At 45.6% G+C, this 23,589-nt stretch overlaps 8 protein-coding genes across 8 annotated transcripts; 3 read left to right on the top strand and 5 right to left on the bottom strand.

Annotated features, from left to right (window-relative positions):
- Nucleotides 1–3: 3 nt before the first annotated feature.
- Nucleotides 4–270, bottom strand: BDZ99DRAFT_371346 (uncharacterized protein; the record flags this gene model as incomplete). Its single annotated transcript, XM_033714822.1, has 1 exon — nucleotides 4–270. A coding segment is annotated over one exon (267 nt), but the record flags the coding sequence as incomplete, so codon positions are not given.
- A 929-nt stretch (nucleotides 271–1,199) lies between these two features.
- On the top strand, nucleotides 1,200–2,393 carry BDZ99DRAFT_545385 (uncharacterized protein). The gene has a single exon (XM_033726842.1). It carries the CDS (start codon nucleotides 1,443–1,445, stop codon nucleotides 2,256–2,258), a length of 816 nt encoding a protein of 271 aa, XP_033571107.1. The 5' UTR covers nucleotides 1,200–1,442; the 3' UTR covers nucleotides 2,259–2,393.
- A 62-nt stretch (nucleotides 2,394–2,455) lies between these two features.
- BDZ99DRAFT_502652 (uncharacterized protein) lies at nucleotides 2,456–3,575 on the bottom strand (the record flags this gene model as incomplete). Its single annotated transcript, XM_033723907.1, has 5 exons — nucleotides 2,456–2,837; nucleotides 2,913–3,098; nucleotides 3,155–3,217; nucleotides 3,322–3,377; nucleotides 3,544–3,575. The coding sequence occupies 4 exons, from the start codon at nucleotides 3,573–3,575 to the stop codon at nucleotides 2,926–2,928; spliced, it is 324 nt and encodes a 107-aa protein (XP_033571106.1). The 3' UTR covers nucleotides 2,456–2,837; nucleotides 2,913–2,925.
- Nucleotides 3,576–4,179: 604 nt separating this feature from the next.
- BDZ99DRAFT_545377 (uncharacterized protein) lies at nucleotides 4,180–4,750 on the top strand (the record flags this gene model as incomplete). The annotated part of the gene is made up of 1 exon (XM_033726841.1): nucleotides 4,180–4,750. Exon 1 carries the CDS (start codon nucleotides 4,322–4,324, stop codon nucleotides 4,748–4,750), a length of 429 nt encoding a protein of 142 aa, XP_033571105.1. The 5' UTR covers nucleotides 4,180–4,321.
- A 1,163-nt stretch (nucleotides 4,751–5,913) lies between these two features.
- On the top strand, nucleotides 5,914–6,638 carry BDZ99DRAFT_481321 (uncharacterized protein; the record flags this gene model as incomplete). The annotated part of the gene is made up of 2 exons (XM_033722394.1): nucleotides 5,914–6,487; nucleotides 6,541–6,638. 2 exons carry the CDS (start codon nucleotides 5,914–5,916, stop codon nucleotides 6,636–6,638), a joined length of 672 nt encoding a protein of 223 aa, XP_033571104.1.
- A 1,058-nt stretch (nucleotides 6,639–7,696) lies between these two features.
- BDZ99DRAFT_525731 (uncharacterized protein) lies at nucleotides 7,697–9,355 on the bottom strand (the record flags this gene model as incomplete). The annotated part of the gene is made up of 2 exons (XM_033726024.1): nucleotides 7,697–8,506; nucleotides 8,627–9,355. The coding sequence occupies 2 exons, from the start codon at nucleotides 9,353–9,355 to the stop codon at nucleotides 7,697–7,699; spliced, it is 1,539 nt and encodes a 512-aa protein (XP_033571103.1).
- A 2,433-nt stretch (nucleotides 9,356–11,788) lies between these two features.
- Nucleotides 11,789–12,810, bottom strand: BDZ99DRAFT_153540 (uncharacterized protein). Its single transcript, XM_033712806.1, has one exon. The coding sequence runs from the start codon at nucleotides 12,570–12,572 to the stop codon at nucleotides 11,814–11,816; it is 759 nt and encodes a 252-aa protein (XP_033571102.1). The 5' UTR covers nucleotides 12,573–12,810; the 3' UTR covers nucleotides 11,789–11,813.
- On the bottom strand, nucleotides 12,636–14,101 carry BDZ99DRAFT_398345 (uncharacterized protein; the record flags this gene model as incomplete). Its single annotated transcript, XM_033716087.1, has 4 exons — nucleotides 12,636–13,010; nucleotides 13,289–13,595; nucleotides 13,695–13,733; nucleotides 13,794–14,101. The coding sequence occupies 4 exons, from the start codon at nucleotides 14,099–14,101 to the stop codon at nucleotides 12,636–12,638; spliced, it is 1,029 nt and encodes a 342-aa protein (XP_033571101.1).
- Nucleotides 14,102–23,589: the final 9,488 nt, after the last annotated feature.

The raw sequence follows: 23,589 nt of genomic DNA, 5'->3' as shown, positions 1-23,589 counted from the left end.
ATAAAAGAACTCCGGCGTCAGCATGAATCCATCCTCCGTCTCCGTATACCGGACGTCATCTCCACAAAGCCAATTGAAGTACGCTTCTGGTACTCCTAGCTCTATTCCTCGTTTTCTAAACACCGAGTCTGCCTTCAAAGCCGGCCGTCCGTCTGGGTCTCGTGGCTCGAAATGCGACCAACCTACCACCATCACCGCCCAATTCAAGCTCAGAATGCCGCCGCGAAATGCAGAAGATGAGGGATGAAGTAGCCAATAGACGACTACTTCTGGCAATGAGGATGAGAACGTTTCTAGAAGAGCTGCAAGATGAGCGGAGAAGGCAGGGTTGTCTAAGAGGCTGAACCTACAGCGAAAGAGAGTGGAAGTTGGATCGCGTTCACCAGGCATGGCGGAAGAGACATCGATTACAGAATTTGCGGCGGCACTCATCGCGTTGAGTAGGGCGACTGATGTCGGTGGGGACGCGCGAGTGTTGCCGGAACAAGCGTCCGAAGGGTTGCCTGGTGGTACCGACATGATTACGAAGATACAGTCTTCCTTACCGCTGGGAGTTTTACGATGCGATGAGAGAGAAAGTAATCTCCGGAAGCGTGAGAATATATCATGGTCCAGAGAACAATGCTAAGCATTCGAAGCTTTGGTAGTACTTTGTCTTCGGTAACCGACTAATTTGATTGGTTGAGTGGTCAAGTTTACCTCAGCATATTGATGCTAGCAGGAAAGGTTGAGAGGATCCCTCAGGATGTACAAGGCTATCTAAGGGCTGCGTATTCGGGTATGTGTGGAAAGCATGTACGCCTATAGAGGCAAGTTAATGGGGATAGAGAAGAGCCACGGGCGCGATATTCCGGCTACGTACTGGCACGCCGTACACTACAAAACTGAACAATAAGTTTGTATACTTCGGCTCCATAGCTTCTTTGTCTAACTCATCTCCTCTTCCTCTTCGACATTGTGCGCCATGATGAAAGGTTTTGTGCAGCCATTTACACTTCTTCAAATACCCCTCTCACGAGTAAACACCATGACTACGCTTCGTTGATCTGATTTCAAAAGCCTCTTTTGACGTTGTTTTCGACTTCGTGGAAAGCATCCTGAAGCATTTCAGCGTCTTTCATCGTTCTAGCGCCAAAAGCATGCTTTTCCCATTCTTCTCGCTCCTCCTTCTCACCCTCGCCAGCTGGACTGGCGCTCAACCTACCCAAAGGAGCTGCAACAACTCGCCCTTGCTATGTTCGAAGCCATACGACAGCATCACGCATCTTGGTGCCCATGACAGCCCCTTCGTACGAACAGCTTTGAACAACTTCAACTCATTCGGCAACCAATTCTTCAACACAACCACCTAACTCGACGCCGGCGTCCGATTACTCTCCACCCAAGTTCACGCCGTAACATCCCCAACTACCGGCGCGCGCGAATGGCACCTGTGTCACTCGATGTGCGCCCTCTTCGAGGTAGGCCTCCTCCGCGACTGGCTCCTCGAGGTCCGCGTATGGCTAGACACGCACCCCGACGAAGTCGTCACGATACTAATCGTAAACAGTGACGCCGCATCCACGGTCGAGCTCCTCCCCGAGTTCTCAAGCGCAAAAATCGCACGCTACGCTTACATCCCCAAAACCGGCGTCGGCGTAACTCCCGCGCCCTCGACTCCCTCTGCCTCTTCCTGGCCCACACTTCAAGAAATGATAGACGCGCACCAACGCCTCGTGGTCTTCGTCGCAAACATCACCCCCGACCCCGTCATGGCTCCGTACCTCCTTCCCGAGTTCACGTTCGTCTGGGAAACAGAGTTCGAAGTCGTTGGCCTAGAAAACTTCTACTGCCTCCCCGACCGGCCTAGTGGCCTTACTCTCGAGACTGCGAAGAGCTCCGGGCGCTTGTTCCTGCTGAACCACTTCCTGTACTGGAACCAGGCGTTCGGGATTCAAGTTCCCGACGTCCGCTTTCTCAATGTCACCAATTCGATGTATGGGGTTGGTAGTTTGATGGACCACATGAGAAATTGCGGACAGCAATATACGCAGCTGCCTACGTTTGTGCTGGTTGATTTCTTTAATGTGGGGCCGGCGATTCGGACGGTGGATGTGGTTAATGGGGTTACTGACCCTGTGGAGAGGCGAAGCGTGAGTACTGATGTCTTTGATAGGCAGTTTGGGACGATACATCGGAGTCGGAGGAGGAAGAGGGGGCCGACGAAGGGAAGCTATGGCACGCTTCTTGCTTTCTGGAGTCTGGTGTTTCTGAGCTGACGTCTGACCTCTAAAGCTCAAGAGTGGGGAACTTTTAGCCGGTGGGACTTCTAGATTTCTAGGGTTCGTTGATGCCGTGAGTAAGTTAGCAGGAGGCTGTCAAGAGCGTAATGACTTGATGGCTCGAAAATTCATAGTCCTGAAATACGAATTCTGTTACTTCAGCAAGTTGTCTCTCAAGTGATTCCAATCGATGTGTCTTTGACTGTGAGTGTTTTCTTTTTTAGACTACTTTCAGATCTGTTTTGACGCCTCGTGTAGTCATCCGCGTTCTCCAATAACCAATCCAACCCAACCACCCCCGGTATTGCGGCCACGAGCCGCCTTTCCCCCTCCACATGTAGATCCATTACAATCTCCGCCCATCATCCTTGGCTTTGGCTCGCCTACGCCCTCCTACCACTCAAAAGCATGTCGAGATATGGCTTGAATTCGTACTTCATGCCGAAGCCTCCACCGGTAGTAACCTTGACGTCGCCGTTGGAAACTTCGTCCTCCTGACCATCTTGATCCTCTTTATCCGCGCGACTGGCCACGTTGACTCCGTTCAGGCTCTTGCCCGCTTCGGCTGCGGCGGTTCTTTTGACGAAGGTGATGTTAGCAACGCCATGGCAAATATGAGAGTCAGAGGAGGTCCGAGGGCTGGTTTCATACCTACTCTGTTCGCTCAGTAGCCGAAGGGGTGATTGTCGTTGGCATGTCGGGATTGCATCGGTGAGATCAGTCCATATCCAGGCACCGGGTAGTGCGCGGCCGCCAGATCACGCGGTGTGCCACGGTCGAACATGGAGAAGCCATCGCGCCAGGTAGGAGAGGCGCGGCCGTGAAGAGGGAAAAGGCCTAGTTATGTATTGTTAGCGCATGCAACGTGGAATGATTGAAGAGGCAACACATACCAATGCTCTGTGCGTTCTGGATGGACCGCTCCAGTTTCTGCTCATTATCAGGCGCTGGGAATTCTACCTCGGTGTCAACCAAGCCAACGCAAACGTTATCCTGGAAGGTGTAGAACAACTGCATTTGTTAGATCCATGTTGTTGGAAGGGATGCATCGGAGACTTACCTTCGAACGGCAACACTTCAGTTCCCTCATAACTGAGGAATTGCGAAACTCCTTCACTGCGAGCAAGTCAGCATCATTAGAAAACATTGATTGCAGGCCTCGCTAGGCTGAGATGCTAGCTGTCGTAGTCCACGGGGGTGCAATGACGCCAACAGCCTTGCCTAGTGAAAGTGAGCATCATCGAGAACGTACCTTTACCACCTCGGCCCCCCGGGACCTCACCAGAAGAAAAGAACAAACATGAACCACTGCATTAGGGAGGTTGATCGCCCAAGCAGAGACCGTCTTCGAAATGTCTGCGTCGTGATGAGGAGAGAGAAAAGCAGGGCGGGCCCGTCGGGCGACCTTTTTGTAGTGGGGTTCTTGGCAGTCCCGTGACCGGCCCCACCGTGCCACCTGGTCATCGTCTTCCCCTGGGTGCGGGGGTAAAATGGCGACGAAGTGGAGGCTGAACTTCTACGGACCTAGCAAGTCAAAGGCTCAATAGACACCGCACGTGCTTGCCAGCAAAGGGCGGAGGCCATCAATCCACAACGGCCGTGGAGGGAAACTTCCCTGAATAGGAAGTTCACTACTATGTACAGCTTATTCAACATGGCTCATAAATTTCCGGACGTTCGTATAAAGGCTCGAGGTAATTGTAGTGATTTCGGGACTCAGCACGCCAGATGTACACTAGATCAAGTCTTCCAGGTAGTCAGGGCTCGCTAGGAGTGACTAATCTATAGGTTCTCTAGTTAATGCGTTGCAAGCAAGCTTATGTAGACGACAAGTGACAAAGCACTTCGTGATCGTGAACTACTCAACGCACATTAAAGGAGTGGTATTGTCGTGAAGCATACATGGCCTCGTAGTACCCCATATTCATTGGCCTTATTCCAATAAATCTAGAAGTTTTTGACCTAAGTACAAGCAAAAAAGTCTCCTAGACCTGACTGCGCTACTGGAATATTCATCTTTCCCCAAGCCATCCGAAACCCTTTCCCGTCCTTCGAATCCGATGGCACCAACTATCTTCCTCACGGGAGCAAGTGGCTGCACCGGCGGCACCTTCTTGACCGTCTTCCACCAGCGATTCCCAGAGATCAGAGTCCGCGCCCTCGTGCGCACCCCCGAGCAAATAGAGATCCTCCGTGCCTTCTACGGCCCAACCGTTGAGCCACTCCTCGGATCCTTGGACAACAAGAAACTCCTTGCCGCCGAAGCCTCTAAAGCCACGATTGTCTTCCAAGCCGGCGCCAATCACGAAGATGCCATTGTGGCCCTAGTCGAAGGAATAGCCACTAGTCCCGAGAACAAGTCTCTGTCACCAGTCTTTATACACCTTTCCGGCACCAGCAGTCTCACCGATCCAGCTCTTCCGTATGGCGAACTCAACCCCAAGGTTTATTCTGATGTCGATGACATGGAAGAGGTCCTTCTCCGCTGAGCGTGGCGTGCGAAGCGTCATCCTCGCACCTCCGACTATTCTTGGCCATGGCCTAGGAGCCCTCAAGACAGAAACGTTCCAAGTGCAGTGGTATGAAGCCATCATTGCTGACGGAGCTCCCTTTGTCGTGGCAAAGGCGAGAATGTGTGGAGTACGGTATCAATCCGGGATCTTGGAGAAGTGATCGTCTTTATCGTGAAATAGGCGTTGAAAAGAGAAGCAGGTCGGTTGGAGTATGGCCGCTATAGGTACTACTTTATCGGGTCTTTCGAGGTTTCTTTGTTGGGGCGAGCCCAGGCCGTCGCGAATCGGCTATATGCTCAGGGCAAGATACCGGCCAAGGCGGTGCGGTTTTATGAGGCGGAGAAGCTGGCGAAGAAGCTGGGTTCGTTCTTCCCGTACTTGGTGGGTAGTAGTTCGAAGGCAAAGGCTGACAAGCTCCGTGCGCTTGGTTGGAAGCCGACGGATTTGGACTGGAAGGTTTTTGTTGAGGAGCATGGTGGTATTCGAGCTGAGGATCTGCTTGGGGTGTCTCGATAGGCTTTGAATCTCTAGATATAATGAGAATCTCCACGCAGTAGGAATTGGGCTACTGTCTGACTGACCGAAGACGCGATAGCCAGGGCCCTCCTTACAGTGGTGTCAAGCGAGCAAGAGTGACGCCGGAACACTGAGATGTGTGTGTGTCCAAACCTATGCCTAGTACGGCACAAACAGTTTTACGTCTGCCGTGAACTTATGACTACCCTGAGGTCAGAAGATGCGATGCTCAGCACTGCTGACACGACGATATCTGGTAGGCAAATTGGTGGAAATTCCTACCCCCCATAAATACGGGTTCACCCCAGTCTTAACTTCAATGCAGCAGAGAGTCAGTGACCGAGAACTGATTATTGAAACCTAATCATGATACCGATATTAAGGAGTCTGATCGGGTTATATCTTATTGAATGACTATCCATATAGCAGGTAGGCGAAGCGAGACTTGGCGATCGAAACGATTGGTCAATATTTCGCCAATGGTTTCATGATTTCAGTGAACTGCCGCACTTGCAGAAAGCTTCGCCTTTTCGATCTCTTCATCCTCCACGACGTCTTCATACTACTCGCGTCACTTCAGCACACCAAACACGTCTCCAAACATCACACCCCTTCAATCGAATATGTCTTCGTCGAGCAACCCCACCGTCCCCTCCAACCGCGCCTCGATGAAGGCTTCTTCCTCCAAGTCTGCTGCCGCCCAGTCCGGCAAGCCCCCCATTCCGCCATACTTCCCACTTGAGCACACTGGATACACTTCCACCGAGCAAGGCGCCCTCAACAATGCCACCTCCGTCGCTACCAAGTTGCATCAGCTGGGCGAAGGTGTGATCACTCGCATGCAGATGGTACAAGTCCACGATGGAAAGTGGAAGGCCAGATGGAAGGCTGCCTTCAAGAAGCTCGGCGGGGCAATCGGTGCTATTGAACATGCATTGATCGCACGGATTGGCCTGGGAGACTACTGGAAGCCGCGCTACGAAGATGCTGAAGCCCCGGCACAAGACATGAACCAAAAGCTGCATGGCCTCCTGGCAACCTACAGCCAGGCTCCGCAGCAGACCCTGTCGGCAGAAGATCGCGCTGTTGTGGCCAAGCTGACCGCGGAGTACAACGATGCGGTCAAGGAGTGTGAGCGCAAATGGCCGAAGAATTTGAAAAAGGTCTTGCCTGAGGCCTATGTGCAGGATCTGCTCGGTTAGTCTTTGCAGAATCACTATGAGTAAGAACTGTTACTAATATTATAACAGGACAAATCGAGTCCCCACAGCCTGATCTGCCGTCCGCCCTCGTTCGATTCCACGAATCGAAGGCCAAGAGCGAGCAGCCTGGAGGAGCAGAGGAGTAGTCGAAGCTAGCCAAGGGGTTCTGAGATACTGGATACCAATCTGTGGATTGAGAAGGCGAGATTTGCAAGCAGCATCCGTAGCATCGCCACCTTGTCTGTCAATCAGCCGGAAGGATATACGATGTTGGAGGAGGTTAGAAGTTAGCCCGGTCGATAGGCTGTTCTGACAACGCGGATCTGTACTTAAGACCACCCCGGACATCTCATTTCTTCAGTGAGGCCAGTTCAAATGCGTTACATTGAGATTTGCTTCAAGGACATATATTTGTGACTATGTGGGATGCAGGGTGAGGCTCTTCGAGGCCGGAAAACGACAGTCAATCACTCGGGTTGTAACAGCTACAACCTAGGATCAACAACTCATACGGTTCACGGTCACCTACGTACAGGCACTCCCCCCCTTTTCTCTCTCCTTGATTCTCGTTCTTTGATTGGTTGCTACTAGCGCGCACTCAGCGTGGCGAGGCCCTCTGTTCAGCTACACCAGGGTCCTCTCAGTGACGGAGTACGTATTCCTAGCTAGCTAGCCTACGGAGTGTGGTACGGCTAGCGTCGGCTACCTTAATATAGAACACGGTTCCTATATTTAGCCCTCACAGTTCTACGGTACGGCTACGTAAGCCTCCACACACAGGAGTATATATACGGCGTACGTGGCCTAGATAGATGCTCATCCAATACATCACTTACCTCGTTCAATGCATTGTTTCACCTCCATCCTCACTCAGCTGTGTCCATTCCTTTCAAATGGCCTCTATTCAGCTGAGCTGATAAGACCTAGGGGGTGGGCCATTTCCTATTAGTATATATTCGGCCCGTACGGCCACTACAATACAAGCAGAGTTCACATCAATTTAACCTAAGTCAATCCTGGTCAGCACATGCTGCCCATCCAACCTCCAATCCTGGAAAGTGGGGTAGAGAGCACGCGTGAGTTTCACAGCCGCCATATGAGCCCATTTGCAACTGAATCTTCCTGGCAACTACACAAACTTGAGCCAGCTCACAAGATGTTGGAACTAAAAATTGAAAGTCTAAGATGCTAACAGGCCAATATGCTACAACGCCCTGGTATACTGCCATACAGGCTCATCTATTGAACCCTCTCCCTTGATTAGGTACTGGTGAAGCATCCTAGTCGCCTCGACGAAGCCAAGTACTTTAGCCTCACGCCACCTTTGGTACAAACGAACATAATCCCCGTTTTCCAGGTGTCTCGTGACGAACCGATTCCAATTGCCAATATGAAGATTATCGAGGCCGTACGTGGCAACCAAGCAACGGACCTTCCTCCACGCGGATCGCCACTCACCTTCAGTGAGAGCAATGTCACAAAGCGACAGGTGCTTGAGTGTAACCATGTGGCGATCCAGTAAAGACACGAGGGTTTCTTCCTCTGTGACTATGTGTCGGAGCACTAAAGACTGCAGTCGAGGCCACGTGATGTTCCCAACGATATTCTTTAACAGGAAATCCCCGCCGAAGTGGTTTAAGATGGTTAGATCTAAGTCTTTCAGTAGGGGCATGTCGCGCAGGAAGCGGTGCATAATCCCATGGCCTAGTTGTCTTCTGCATTCGTCCGATTCGTCGAAAATAATGTCGTTGTCGTGCAAAGTGGAGACCACTACGCGCATCTTCAGCTTGGAAAGCAAACTCAAAGCACCTCGCCCAAAGGCTTCGACGGGTTGAGCGAAGAAGCGCCAGCTCACGGCCTCGACTTCAAGAGAGTTTAGTCGAGTACCTGCTTCGTGGCATCCAGCAAGGAGAGCGTTCAGTTGCTGCACGCCTGCATACATGCCAGACGCGTTGAGAGACTTGTCGCCGCCGTAAAAGCTCCAGGAGGGTTCGGATCCGAATATGTCATACTCCTTAATATCTCATTCTTCTGGGGATAATTTGATTGCGCGCAGGGCTGGCAGTGCCTTCAACACGCCTGTTATGGTTTCGAAGTCGAGTTTCTGCGCCCACATCGAGTGCTGCCACCGTACCATCTCTCGATGCTCCTTCACTCGTTGGCTCAAGTCTTGAAGTACCTTCCTGATCTCCATGGAGCTACAACCTTCCCTGAAGAATGGCTCCACAACGCCTGTGAATCGTGGCTTATTAGAGCGCTCATTAGAGCGCTCGCTAAGATACTTGTTGAGGAATTCCGGATTATTGGTGTCGAAAAGCATCTGCGCAAAGGCGTCGAACTGGGCCATGAGCAGCGTGTCATCAGCTCCATCGGCTAGTAAGACCTCCTCGAAGCTCCACGAGCCGTCCTCAGTGCACTCGAAATCACACCCTGGGTCCTTCTTATAGCGTGCCTCTTGATGATATATATCCCAATTCACCTCTTTCAAAAACAATGACCCGTTTGTCTCCCAGTATGATGTAGGGCATGTGAAGCATTGGCCGTTGAAGTGCATCTCTTTGACGTGCTTGCGGAGTACTGGATGGCTCGTAATAGTGTCAAGACGCGAAAAGCTAGCCGGAGAGAGGTGGAAAGATACGCGAGGAATCAGGTGTTCTACGCCGATCTCGCCGAATCTCTTGTTCGTACGACGGAATGACATGATGTCGGAAGGGTCGAGGTTGTTGCAGACCATGCGTACTAACTCGACCGGAAGAGATGCAATGAAGGTTTGCGTAGGAGGAAAAGTGTCGGAAAGCTTCGCCGTCGTTGATAATAATTGTCCTTCTTGATCGGCGAAGTGTTTACATCCTGTGATCTCCATGTCTAGTTGCTCTGGCCCTGGGGACTCCGTAGAGGTGCTTGAAATAGACGTGTTGACCTTAGGGGAGATGCCCTCCTTGGATAGAGTACCTCGTTGACGTGTAGTGCGGTGAGAGCCACGTAGGTGTTAGAATGGGTGGTGAGCGTAGCGCGGACGATTTGTATGGCGGTTGAACGCTGGTAGTGAAGGCGTCTCGGGGTGGGGATGTTGTTGGGAGGCAGAGGACGACTATGTGTTTTTATGTGGGAGGGTGGTCGCCTATGAACGAGGCACAGCTGCATGGAGCATCAACAGGGTAGAAGAAAAAGTGTGATGGAGTGGTGAGTGGACCGCAGAAGATCGTTGGCGGAAAAGGTCGTCAGTGGGAAGGGTCGTTAGTAGAGCTATATATTGCTTTTACTCTATTCACCTAGGGCTCCTGGCATCTCACTGATTACGGCGAGACAGATCCTCCCGCACCTAGAAGAGTATAGTTTCATCCGTTAAAGCAATGCTAAACCTCTTAAAGAGCAAATGATTCCAGATTCGAAAACTCCGACGAAGTGGAAACCGGGTACCCTGCTAAGAAGGCATTATTGCATTATATAGCCCGCTGTGCTTGCTACATCCTTTCACCACGGCTTGCCTTCTAGATTAACCCTTGCAACTTGTTCCGTCTTATTATCTAAGGTCTTAAATCCCTATATAAAACCTTTTAATGCACTAGGTTACTATAGCCAGCACCGTCTAGCTAAATGCTAGCGGAATTACTAAGAGTTTGTTAGATAGATTAAATTAAACAGAAGTTTATATTATAGTAAATAAGTAAGCTTATATATAAAGTTAAAAGGAGAGTAATATAACTTTATAAGGCTATATAGTATAAAAGCTAATACCGCAGCTATATACTTATACGTACTAAAGCTGTATAGATCTACGCTTACTATGGATATAGAGGCGGAGGTGTATACCAAGCCTATAGATTATATAGATCTACATAAGGATTTACAGCAGTCACTAGCACCTCTTATAATTTCAGATTCTTTTGGGATGGAACGTTAATAAGCGAGGTTGAATCTTGCATGTAATTCTGAATTGGATCTTAGTGAATGATTGATGCAGGTGCCTCCATCTATAAAGGCAAAACCTACATGGCTTCCTATTCCCTAATGCTCATAAAATGACAAACGGTGTGACTCGTCCTTCAGCATCGGCTCAAGCACCCAAGGCAGGGATAGCAATCCGCCACAGAGACCTATGAGTTGGCGAGCATAGACCTAAATGAGATGGTGGTTGGATGTGTAGTTAGCAAACTCAACTCTGCAAAGAATGATGGGTGCACTACTGACCAGTTTCATCTCAGAGGGTCCAGTCCACTCGCAGAGCTGAACACAGCGAGCATAGTGGAAAGACCCCCAAACCCAACAGCCCACAGAATGAAGTCCGCAAGGGGATTCGAAGCCAACAACCCGCAAAGCCCAGATAGTACCCAGCAAGAAAACGCATTCCCCTCATGTTTGTAATCGCACCCCTCCTGGTCTGGGGGGAATTGCATAGCGGAACAGTGACTGGATTATCTTGATCTAGACGAGCTCGGATGAGCTCGCCTTCCCAACCATATGCAAGCGTGTTCAGGGCAAATGTCATGGATCCAGAGCGGAGGTGGATCTGCATACAGCGCGCAGGCTGTCTTCTCTAGAAACACGCGGCTGACTTGGCAAGCAGGTCGCCCGTGGCTGGAAGCGTTGAACAACATGGTGCTTTCTCTTGCGGTCGGGTCTCGTGAGCGGCTAGGATCCCTCGCTCTAGTGCAAGACAGTGGCGGGCAGGCAATAAAACTTCTCGGTGGCGGATTGGAACGAGTCTGGGTGATGGAATGAGCCTTGAGTCTCGAGTCCGTCAACCTCGAGTCCAAGGAGCCTGGGATGGTCTCAGCGTCATGAACCCTTGGTGAGAGAGGTGGAACACAAAAGATGATGGGAGAGAAGGAGTCAAGGGAATGGTGACGGCGAGGAATGTGACGAAGTGAAGACGTACCGATTGAGCAACTTGCGATCCTTGCCACCCGTACATGCACCAGCCGTCCAACGAGATAGAGCGGACGTGATCGACTCTTGCCTTTCGACGAAGAAGTGGATGAAGAGAGAAAAGAGAAATCGGCCGGCAACAGATTTTATATGCGAATAGTGAGGAGCTACGCTAGTGGCTTGGCAGGCTTGGCGCGTACAGCAGTGACGCGATATGCTGCCTGCGAGGTGAAGTTTTGTAAGGAAGTGTTCTTATTGCCGTCTTAAACTAGTGAAACCGCTCACGCTTCGTCGGCCGAAGAGGCTCTGCATAATGACGGGACAGCGGCATCCTATTCACCATATCTTTCACGTGACATGTTTTGTGACATCTCAAATGACTGGAGACTTGCTTGAAACCTGATTCGTGCGCTTTCGCCTCGTTCCACTTCCGCTCTAAATGCCAATAGACCTCAAGCATATACATGCCCATCAATCAATGACCTCACGATCCCGCTGCTGAACGCCGCCCGCCTTACCTCGCCTTCCATCCCGTCCCTGTATACCCCCGAAACATCTCCCCACATGACCTCTTTGTACTGCATTTGGCGCCTCTGCTCTCCGTCCGCAATAGGATGCACAGCAGCACTGATCAGAGCGCTGTTGCTCCCGACCAAGATCCCCGACCCTAGCCAGGTGAAGGCGCCAAACGCCAGCGTGGCCAATATCCCGACCGTCACGCCAACAATCACGCATACAATGGCTGTAGAGCTGTAGCCCAGCCGCGCGATCCGGTCGTGCTCGTCCACCTCCCCTAGGCTGTTGACACCGTCTATGCGCACTAGATAGAGACTCTGGGAGAGTAGCCAGTGCAGCAGTGCCGAGAAAGCCATGAGCGGGATCGAGTACCGCGCCGGCAAGCTCAAGAACCACGTAGACCTCTGCGCGCCTCGAGGCATATCCGAAACTCTCAATCCTTTCCGGCGGGCTGCGAAATTGTCCCATTCGTGGGCGAGGGCATAGTGAGTAAAGAGATTGTTATGCAAGAGATAGATGCACGAAAAGACGACCTGGGGCAAGTTGGCCACGATCAGGGTGGGAAGGATGGAAGATGAGGTTGCGGAGTCATCCACCACTTTGGCTAGAGACTGGATGCTTGGGCTGAAGCCGGAGCTGAAGGCTGACTGCGATCCCCGCGCGCCACCAATGGCGAAGTGCAGCGCGAAAGCCATAGAGACGGCAAAAATGGTCGAGACGCCGTGTGTGAGAAAGAGGGTGGTGCGTTTGGTGCTGGATCAGCAGCGGATGTGATGGGTCGCGGAGGTGAGGAGTTGTGGTGGGAACGAATCGAGCCAGCCGGAGCGATGGAGGGTAGCAGGACTGACGAGACACATATCACGAGTCGTTTCATCTTCACGGTTGAGGAAAGAGGCAATAGCGTCACCGGAGGTGCGGAGGGCGCCGATGGGATGCTGTAGGATCATCCAGATCATAGTAGCTGTCTTGAAGATGTCGAAGACGACGACAGCGAGCATCATCCATACATTGTAGGCGAGCTGGCAGGTGTCGTGTGTATTGCGGCTGAGGCAGTAATCCACCGGTTCTCCATAGACAGCCCAATTATTGCCGTTATTGGTCTTAGACAGAGCAAGGTCTGAATTGCAACGGACCTAATCGCAGCCAAATTAGTCGTCGTGGCAACTACAGTACTAGGCCGTAAGTCTGGGCACTCGGATTTATCACTGCCTAACTTCAATCTTGCTCGCTTGACACCACCGAGAGGAGCAGCCCAGCTAGTAAGTAGCCAGTTAGTGAAGAAGCAGTCAGACTTACACTGAGACTGGGCATCGCGCCTATGTGATTGAAGTTCTATGGGAGATACCCTAAGCAGTGGTAAACGCGTGTGCACAGACTTATGACTTGTCTCTATAAGATGAATGATTCTTACCGTGTTTTGAGTAGAGTCTTCACATATCCATCTAAATGGATCCTGGTTTGTATGTCCATCGGTGAGATATCTTTGAGGATATCGGCTCCACAGCAGCGGCGCCGAGTTATTGCGAATTTTCGAAACAATTACAACATCCCCCCGCTTTTCTTGAAAACTTGTTGCGTAGTCTTGGATGCAGTCTTTCGGGGCTAGCTTCGTAAAATTCGTATTTCGGGTTGAAGTGTTTTGAATATCTTGGAGCAATCTGACTATTTGGAGTCCGCTGTCCTTTCGATTATATTCAATCAGATTCAACGGATCGGAGCTATTCAAAGGTGGGAATAGCGCAGGATCAGTATTCCCTAGGGTGGGAGACCATGTGGTGCTATTGGTAAAGTCGGAGGAGACGACTGCGACAGCATACTGTCGGGCCTGGCTCGCAGTGAAAAATACAGAATTGAAACTAAATTGAGGTAGGTAAGGCTATAGACGATTAAGATGTAGAAGATAGGGCTCTACTTACAATAAATGAAACGGCACGGAAGTAAACCCCAGCAAGGCCCATATAAAGACCCGTTTGGGAGCAATCAACGTCAAATTCCTCGTACTTTGAATCCCAATGTCTGCCCACTTCTTTTTCTTGTGCACGGTGTCAATCTCCTCTCGTGCAGGGGCGCTGATACCCTGCATACAATAGTTGGAGGCACCCAAGATGCATGTGCTAATGATGTTGAGCAAGATATGGAGAGTTGTATCAACCCCATGGACAGTACGGCAGCGGGTTCGAAGAGCCACCCCCGATCCGGACTTTGACCCAAATTCAGCAAACATCCACGAATCGAGCGACGTGTTGAGCAGAAGCGCAAGGCCAGCGACTAGTGCGGAACGCAATAGACCGGCCTTGTAGCTAAAAAGATAGCGTTGGAGAGCTGGCGGGAGATGGGCGCGAAATCAGGAGGTGCTGGGGACCTGGAACTGCGACGGCGGGGGTGTTGATGCATGTCCCAGGGTCTCTTCTCTTGCCACCAATTCGTAGGTATCCTTGCCCGTCGCGTCGAAATCAGGTACCCTAGCGTCCCCAATTTGGGATGCCTCGTTTTCCAACATGCTGTAGGGCCTATATCTGCTCATGGGACGCGACAGGAAGCCAGAGCTTGACATCCGTGCTACACGAAACGAATGATGGGACAGGTATTGCGATTGCGAACTGCGATACGTGCTTCAGAGATGACAATGAAGATTGAAGGATGAAGCAGTTCGACGAAGCAACTTGCTGGTAGCCCTCGGAAACAGACGGCGAAGAAGCATGAATAGAGGTGGGGAGAAAGAAAGAATGTAGGGAGAGGTTTTTCGCCCCCAACTCGTGCCAAGCAGCCGAGTGCTTATGCCGCGCCAAACCAAGGCCACTACACGTCAGACGATGCCCGAAGAGAGCTGAAATAACGAAACAGCCCTATCGACACCAGGAAAAGGGACGATGGGGGCTACGGGAGGGCACAAGTGGGGCCAGAAAAATCCCGGACGGAGGGCGTTTTGGTGAATGCCATGCGCTTACCGTTTCTTGAACGACGACCTGCGTCTTACGGGATCGTCGCTGGGATGGTGAACTCCAAAACTTCTGAAACGGTCCATGCGTTGTGGCGTTCGGACGCGAAGTAGGGAGCTATTGGATCTGCGACTTTCGCAGTCGAGGCACAGCCCATCAAGCCATCAATGCCAGTACATTTCCATCGCCAAACACCAGCACCTGCCGCTACTTGTCAGCTGTGTACAACTCCTACCCGCACCTTTAACTTCGCGATATCAGAGTCGAGTGTAGTACTAGGCCATAAGTCTGGGCACACGCGTTTACCACTGCTTAGCTCGCTCGACACCGCTGTTGGCCCCTTCCTGTGTAGCCGATTACTCAGCAGCTTCCCGTGTAACGTAGTCGGCAAGCTAGTGGGCCATGCAAGCTAGTGGGCCACCCTACTGAAATCGCGACCACAAAATCAGGAATTACACAACAACGAACAATTGTATTTAGTGTAGCTATCTACTAGCTAGTTGCCTGCCGTCTAGGGCACGTACGTGCGTTGTGTTCAGTCGATTCGCACATGCTGCACCTAGGTTTTGCACGCTGCGGTCGCTCGGCCGCTGCCGCTGCTGCCCCCTCTGCTGCCTCTATGCGGGCAGCTTGTGCACGAGAGGCCCCTGCTGCTGCATTTAGAAGACCCTCTCTAGCTATATATTTGCGCTTCTTTGCCCTCTTTTGTTTCTGGCGCTTGTTTTCCATGCGTAGCATGTCAACTTCGCTTCGAAGCAGGGCAACATCTGACATTGCTATTTCGCACCCCTTAGCAAGCTGGTCAAGGACTCGTTCTGTTGGACTTGGTGGGCATTGCGCGCCCTGCCTGAGATAGCGCCTTAGCAAGGCCGTCTGCTCCTGTAGCTCAGCAATATTGTGAGGTGTTTCAGCTGCCCAAGATGCATTTGACGGCGGACGGCGTTGTGGTGATGGTGTCTGATATTTAGCGTGCAGCAGCGATAGCACGCGATCAGGGTTGTATGGAACTAGGCCTGTAGCTGCGAATCCTGCCCGTATATTTGCTTGTTGTAGCGCTGTTTCCCTGGCCTGCCTATATAGTGGCAGGAATTCGCATTTATTAATATAGTTAATACTGCAGCCTATAAGCTATTTAACGCTGCGTTTATAGGCCTGCTTTAGCGCCGAGAAAGAGCCTATATTAAGCGGCTGCAGAAGATATAATAAATGCACCGGCATGCAGATAATAATAATATTATAGTCCTGGCAGAACTAATCGAATTTAGGGTTTATATAGCTATTATAGCTATCTAGCACAAGCAGCTAATATATACTAACGGTGTAATCCTTTATATACTTATAGAATAGATTTAGCTAGGCTAGGCTAATTTTATTTATTATCTAGCTATTTTTACTAACGCCGATTATCTAGTTATATTGTTATAACCCGTAATACGAACCACCCGAGCGCAGCTGCACTCGCGGAGATAAGCAAGCAGATTAGACTAATTATAGAGAACCAGGTTACGGGACTAAAAGGGTTACGTGTAGGACGCATAGGGATCCTGGATTCCCCTACGGACTGCTAGTAGATAGGAACGATCTAAGAATAGGATATTACGAGGACAGAGTTATATAATAGCTTGTTAAGCTCCCAGCGAGCAGGGACGAGCTAGCTCGAGGAACTCGTAGAAGAGCAAGCTAAGAAGGATGGGCTCGCCCGGCTTAAGAGCGAGCTATATAAGTAAGAGGTTTCTTAGGACGGAGCTTTTATATAAAGGGACGCTCCTTTACATAAATAGGAACCTTATATTTAACTTAAGACTTTAATACTACCTATTAGAAGTAATAACCCTGTCTTAAACCTTAATTAATTATTACTTTACCTTTTAAAGACTATTACACCCCGATAATAACTTACCTATACCCTGCCTTAGTGTAAAACACTTAGAAGGTATAAAAAAAACAACCTATTATACTTTAAACACTACTATATTAAAGGAGTTATATATAAACAATTAATTAAAATAGCCCTACTAACTCCTTTAGGTAGTATAACTACTAGACTAACCCTAACTATAACTAAGGTAGTAACACGTATACAGGCGTTGCTTATATAAATATAAATACTAGAGAAAGCTAGCAATACTAAAGATAAAGAAATTACGGCCTTATAGGGAAATTTCTAGACTATCTAAGGAAAGCTTACTACTACTAGAGTAGTTAGCTATAAAGGCTATAAAATAAACAAACCTAAAAAGTTTACTAGGGAGAAAGGAGCTTTACGAGCGTTTATAACGCAGATAAGGCTATACCTGCGCATAAACTAAAGCAACCTTAAATTTAAATCGGATAAGGTCTGTATAGCAGCCACCTTCTTAAAAAAAAAAGCGTTTAACTAGTTTAACCTAATACTTATAAACTGGCTCGGCAACGCCGACGCAGATAATTAGAAACTAGAAACTAACGTTATATTTAGCAACTATAGATACTTCGAGTTAGCACTTTAGATAACCTTCGGAGACACTAATAAAGAACGGATAGCGGAATAGAAAATAGCAGTTCTAAAGCAGAAGGGCTTAACCAGCCGCTATACTTTAGAATTTATATAAATCGCGTTTAAGCTATTATAGGGAGATAAAGCTCTGCAAGTATAATACTATAGAGGTCTTAAAGAAGATATTAAAAACAAAATTATATAAGGCGAAAGGCCTTTAATACTCTATAAACTCGAGGAAATAGCAATACGAATTAATAGTTAACAGCACGAGCGACGACTAGAACGGGCAGATAAAAGAGAACTTTATTCTTACGCCTAACTAGCTAGACCAAAGCTAAAAGTAACTAACCGCAACTATAGAGATTGTATAGAGATTAATATTATAAAATAATACAATAACTAAAAGGGTAAACCAATTACCGATAAAGAAAGGTAAGAAAGAAAATGCAACAGCGCATGCCTATTATGCGGAGAGTAGGAATACTTTGCAAACAAGTGCTCTAGGAACACCTAAACAGCAGCAGTTATAGTAAAGCCGAATATAAACCGCTATAATTCTATATTATAGACTGCGTGCTATAATAATAACTGCTTTACCTATTAGTTAGATAAGCAGGTAATAAGGTACTATTTAATACAGAGGATAAAGGGATATACTATTGCTATAATAAGAAACGAAGAGTATAATAGCAACCCTATAGACAACTACTACGCTAATATAGAAGTTAAGAGTATAGAGATTAACTACCTATTAGAAACGGATAAAGCGTTCTAGATAATTAAACCGCGATTAGAACCCTAAACTAATATACCTAAGCTACTAGACAACAGCAAGGCCGAGTTACTAAATATAGAAGTATAGGTTAATAGAGTTATAGCTACGTACGAACAGAGCGTAAGAGAAATTCTCGCATGCTTTAATAAAGAACGAGAAGCGCAAAAGGCTAAAAACGCTACAGCGGGCGCAGAGCTAAGAGCACTAGCTAGTTACTAATTCCTAAGAGCTATAGGAAGAGTTATAGAACAGCTTGCCAGAGAAGAGGAAGTAAAAATAGCTATAGCTGCAGGAATATTAACAGCAACTATTAGCGCAGGAACCTGCGCAGGATTAGATATATTAGAAGGCCTAAGCCGCAATATTTAGTAAGAACTAGATAATAAATTACTTATTAAGAATAGTAAAGAATACTATAATAGTAATAAAGATCGTAAACTAGAAAAGTAGTCTAGCAACAGCGAATTTAGTATAGGGCTAGAGTAAGAACTGCTAAAGCTATATAGAAGGCAAACCGAGATCGAGATCTATAAAGCCTTACACCCTATTAGTAAAATAGGCGTCTATAATAAGAAAGATAAACGGCTAGATAGAAACCACCTACTTTATAGATAGATATCTTAGGTATCTTATATTAAAGATAAATGCGACGAGCATATAATATATAAAAAATATTAAGGATAGTACCTATATCGGATAAAATATTATATTATTACGCAACTAGTACTGTTTAAGGAAACAGAGCACTATATTATAGGTAAAAAAGACAAACTTATAGAAGTAGCTACTATAGTTATAGACCCTTAGTACCTAATAGAATATAGAAAAGGCAAAAACTGGCGGATATACTACTAGGACTTATATCTAGTATATTGCAAAATAAAACACGCGAACTATTAGCTATAAAAATAGCTAAAAAACGAGCAGGCGCTTAAGCAGCAGGACGGCTAGAGCAGCTAAGAATAAGGTCCTACAGAGCAGCTAAAGACAAAGGAACGTAAACCGCAACTATTGCTACTCTGGTAGGAAAAACCTATATTATAAAAAAAGGAAGGAACCTAGCAACGCAGCCTAACTCTATTCCTATTTAGAACTATAGACACGTAATTCTATTAGTTAAAATTAGTAGGAACCCGGTAAAAGCACTGCTAAACAGTAGCGTGTAAGGAAATTTTATATCCTACAACTTTATTAGAAGAAACCGGATCCCCTAGTAATAGAAAAATAGACCTTATAGACTATATATAGTAGATAGCACACCCGTGTAATATAGTAATAGGTAGGTAACTATAGAAACTCGACTAGGTGTTATATAAATTAAAAAATATAGAGAAACTATTAGCATAGATATAACTAACACGGTAAAATATAATATAATCTTAGGTATACTATAGCTAAAGCAGTATAACCCCTAAGTTAATTAGAAGTCTAGTAAAGTAAGAATTTAATCGGAAAGCGGACTAAAGGGCACCCTATACTAGAATAAGCCTAAGTAAAAATAAAATATTAATATAGATATCTTAAGAGGTAAAAAAGCCTAAAGAGAAGACAGGGCAGCAAGCTAATAGTAGCCTAGACCCCTAAGCAGCCGGCAGCTAGCCGAGGTAGTAAAAGCACTAGTTGTGCCAGAAGAATACAATAAATTTAAAGGAATTTTTATAGAAAAGGTTTAGAATATATTACTAAAGCACTAACCTTAGGATTACTATATTCCCCTAGTACTAGGCAAATAACCGCAGTTTAGACTAATCTATTTACTAGCCTAGAATAAGCTGGAAGTGCTGGAAGAATACCTAGAAAAAAACCTAAAGCGAGGATTTATTAGACTATTAGAATCGCCTGCAGGTTACCCTATAATATTCGTTCTAAAGGTAAATAGTAAGCTATACCTTTGCGTGGACTATAGATAACTAAACAAGATTACGATTAAAAACCGCTATCTATTACCTTTAATCTCCGAGCTTAAAAACCGACTATATAAGGCTAAGTACTTTATAAAGTTAGACCTATATAAAGGATACTATTTAATTTAGATAAGAAAAGGAGAAGAGTAGAAAACGGCTTTTAGAACTTAATATAGACACTTTAAGTATACAGTAATACTATTTAGGCTTACTAATGCGCTAGCAATATTCTAGGCAGTAGTTAACTTAGCGTTAAGAGGCTACCTAGATCGGTTTACAGTAGTATACCTTAATAATATCCTTATATACTTAGAAACACTAAGCAAATATAAAATATACGTGCAAAAGGTACTTAAAAGACTTAAAGAATACAATTTTATAGTAAACCCGGATAAGTGCGAGTTCTATAGGCAGAAAGTCGGATTCCTAGAATATATTATTAGTCCAGGACAGATTAAAATAGAAGAAGGTAAGGTATTCTCTATCTAAAAATAGCCAGAGCCCGCGAATTTAAAGGAACTATAGTTATTCCTAGGGTTAGCCAATTACTATAGGCAGTTTATTAAGGGCTACTTGAAAATTGCAGAGCTATTTACAGAACTTACTAAGAAAGATATTAAATACAGATAGACCCTAGAAATATAGGGTGTATTTAATAGGTTAAAAGCACGGTTTACTTTAAAACTAGTATTAGCAATCTTTAACCTATAGAAACCAGTTACTATTAAAAGTAATACGTTGGATAAGGCAGTAGAAGCAATACTTAACTAACTAGACGAATAAGGGAAACTGCATTCTATAGCGTTCTACTTATAAAAGCTAAGTATAGCTAAGCTAAACTATAATATCTATAATAAGGAACTGTTAGCTATAATAGAAGTATTTAAATAGTGGAAAGTTTACCTTAAAGGGGTAGTATACACAGTATAGGTATATATAGACTATAAAAATCTAATATACTTTACTATAACTAAGGAGTTAAATAGAAGATAGAAAAAATGGTTAGAAAAGCTAGAAACCTTTAATTTTAAGATTATATACCGAAAGGGATCTAAAAACGCTTATATAGACGCACTAAGCAGAAGGCCGGACTATATAGAAAAAGCCGAGAAAACCAGGCAACCTATACTTAAGGAAACTAGTCCGGGAACCCTTAAATTTAACTATATATAAGCAGCAGTTGCTTACAGGTCCGAGGATAATAAGTAGTATAGATAAATTAAGGCAGTATAGAAGGTAGATTAAGAAAGCCGGGATTTAGCAGGTTATAACTAGCAGAGCTTGCGCCTAGAGCCTATAAACCAGGAACGCGGAAAAATCTAAAATAGTATTATCACCTTACAGGATAAGATATTTATACCTAAAACCTTATAAAAAGAGCTTATTAAGGAATTCTATAGTATACTAGTACACGGGCACTAGGAAGTGGAAAAGATATAGGAAAGAATTGCAAGAATATTCTATTTCCCCGGACTTCGGAAACTTACGGAGAAAATTGTACACGAATATAAGTGTATAAAGAATAAGTCGGTATAACACGCACTGTACAGACTAATAAAAAGTCCCTTTACACCGGAAAAAGCATAGAAATCTATTATATAGGACTTTATAGTTAAGCTACTACAGTCTATTAAACCTATAATAGGTATAAAGTACAATATAATATTAGTAGTTACGGACCGACTAACTAAATATATATACTTTATCCTTTACTAAGAAGTATTAATAGTAGAAGATCTGGCCTACGCTTTCTTAAAGTATATTATTAGTAATTACGGGCTACTATAGAAGATAATTTCAGACCGAGACAAGCTCTTTATATTAAAATTCTAGCAGACCCTTACCGCACAACTAGGGATAAAGCATAAGCTTTCCACGGCGTTTTACCCTTAAACGGACGGGCAAACGGAAAGGCTTAATTAGACTTTAGAACAGTACCTATAATACTATATTAATTACAGGCAGGATAATTAGGTATTACTACTACTAATAGCCTAGTTCGCCTATAATAGTATATCTACAGAGTTAATAAAGGTATTACCCTTTTTTATAAACTACAGTTTCGATCTAGAGGCGTATTAAAAACCCTAACTTAATAGTATAAGAGCCTAAAGAGCACTGCTATTAGTCGAAAATATTAAAAAGTTATAAAGGTAGCTCTTAATAAACATCTAATTTCTAATACTAAGGTTAGCAAGATATTATAACTAACACCGGAGTGTTGCACTAACCTTTAAGAGGGGAGATAAAGTCTACCTACTCCGCAAAAATATTAAGATAAAACAACTAAGTATAAAGTTAAACTATATTAAAATTAGACTATTTAAAATACAGGACGTTATTAGCCTAGTAAACTACAAGCTTAGGCTACCTAATAGGATAAAAATACACCCGGTTTTCTATATATCGCTACTAGAACCTGTACCACCGAACGCTAAGCTAGAAAATAATATAGAGGTTAATAATAATAATAAATATAAGGTCGAGCAAATCCTAGATTCCCGATAAAGCAATTAGCGAAAGAAGTACCTAATTAAGTAGAAAGGATACAGCACCTCTAAAAATATATAGGAACCGGTTAAGAAATTGGCGAATTATTAGGAACTCCTGCAGCAGTTTTACCGCCAGAATTCGGAACAGCCTAGAAAAACGGTAATAGCGCACTGTCTAACTAGAAAGGATTAAAGAAACCCGGAGAAGGAATACTACTACTATATAATTAGAATATATAGCAATAGAATAGACGGCTAGCAGTGCCCAGTATACCTAAAAAGAAAAAAAAGTACCTAATAGTTCTTAAGGCAGAAGGCAAGTCTTCCTGCCCGGCACGCTCTTATTCTTTCTACTTAGCCTCCTTCTAATTTACTTTCTTAAGTTTTTTAAAGAACTCTAGACCACGCTAAAGCATTTTATTACTATAATAATAGAGTAGCTCCTTTTAAAACTCTAAACGCTTAATCTTCGCTATAGTAGCCTGAAAAGCAGTATAAGCAGCGGATTTCTCCGCGCGCAACCGCTCTTCCTTATAAAACAGTTTTCGCCCTGGAAAACTTAGCGATAATAAGAATAGTAAGAAACCACGCCGACTTATAATCCGCGGCTAAGGTACTACTTATATTGCAACGCGCTTACTATACGCGCACGCACTCTAAATAACAGTTTAAGTTAGCTTATAAAATAATATAAGGAAGGTTGTAAAATAGGCAATAGGAATAAGAAACTATTTTTACACTAACGTTATTAATATAAAAGGTAAGTATAAAACAGTTTTCGCACTTTTTAGCTTTTAATACGTTAGATATAGTAAAAAAAGAAATAGAGTAGTATAATAATAACCTAATAAACGGGGTATTACTAGCTACTTATCTAAAACCCTACTATAGAAGTACTTTCGGGCCGAAAGTTTTAGAGGGGGAAGCAAGTATTATAACCTATAATATAAACCACCTAAGCGTAGCTGCACTTATAGAGATAAGTAAGCAAATTAAACTAATTATAAAGAACTAGGTTATAGAACTAAAAGGGTTATATATAGAACGTATAGGGATTCTAGATTCCTCTATAGACTACTAGTAGATAGAAACGATCTAAAAATAGGATATTATAAGGACAGAG

Source organism: Mytilinidion resinicola, assembly GCF_010093595.1.
Source record: "Mytilinidion resinicola strain CBS 304.34 unplaced genomic scaffold BDZ99scaffold_23, whole genome shotgun sequence".
NCBI classification, from domain to species: Eukaryota; Fungi; Ascomycota; class Dothideomycetes; order Mytilinidiales; family Mytilinidiaceae; genus Mytilinidion; species Mytilinidion resinicola.
This window is presented reverse-complemented; position numbering and strand designations above follow the sequence as displayed.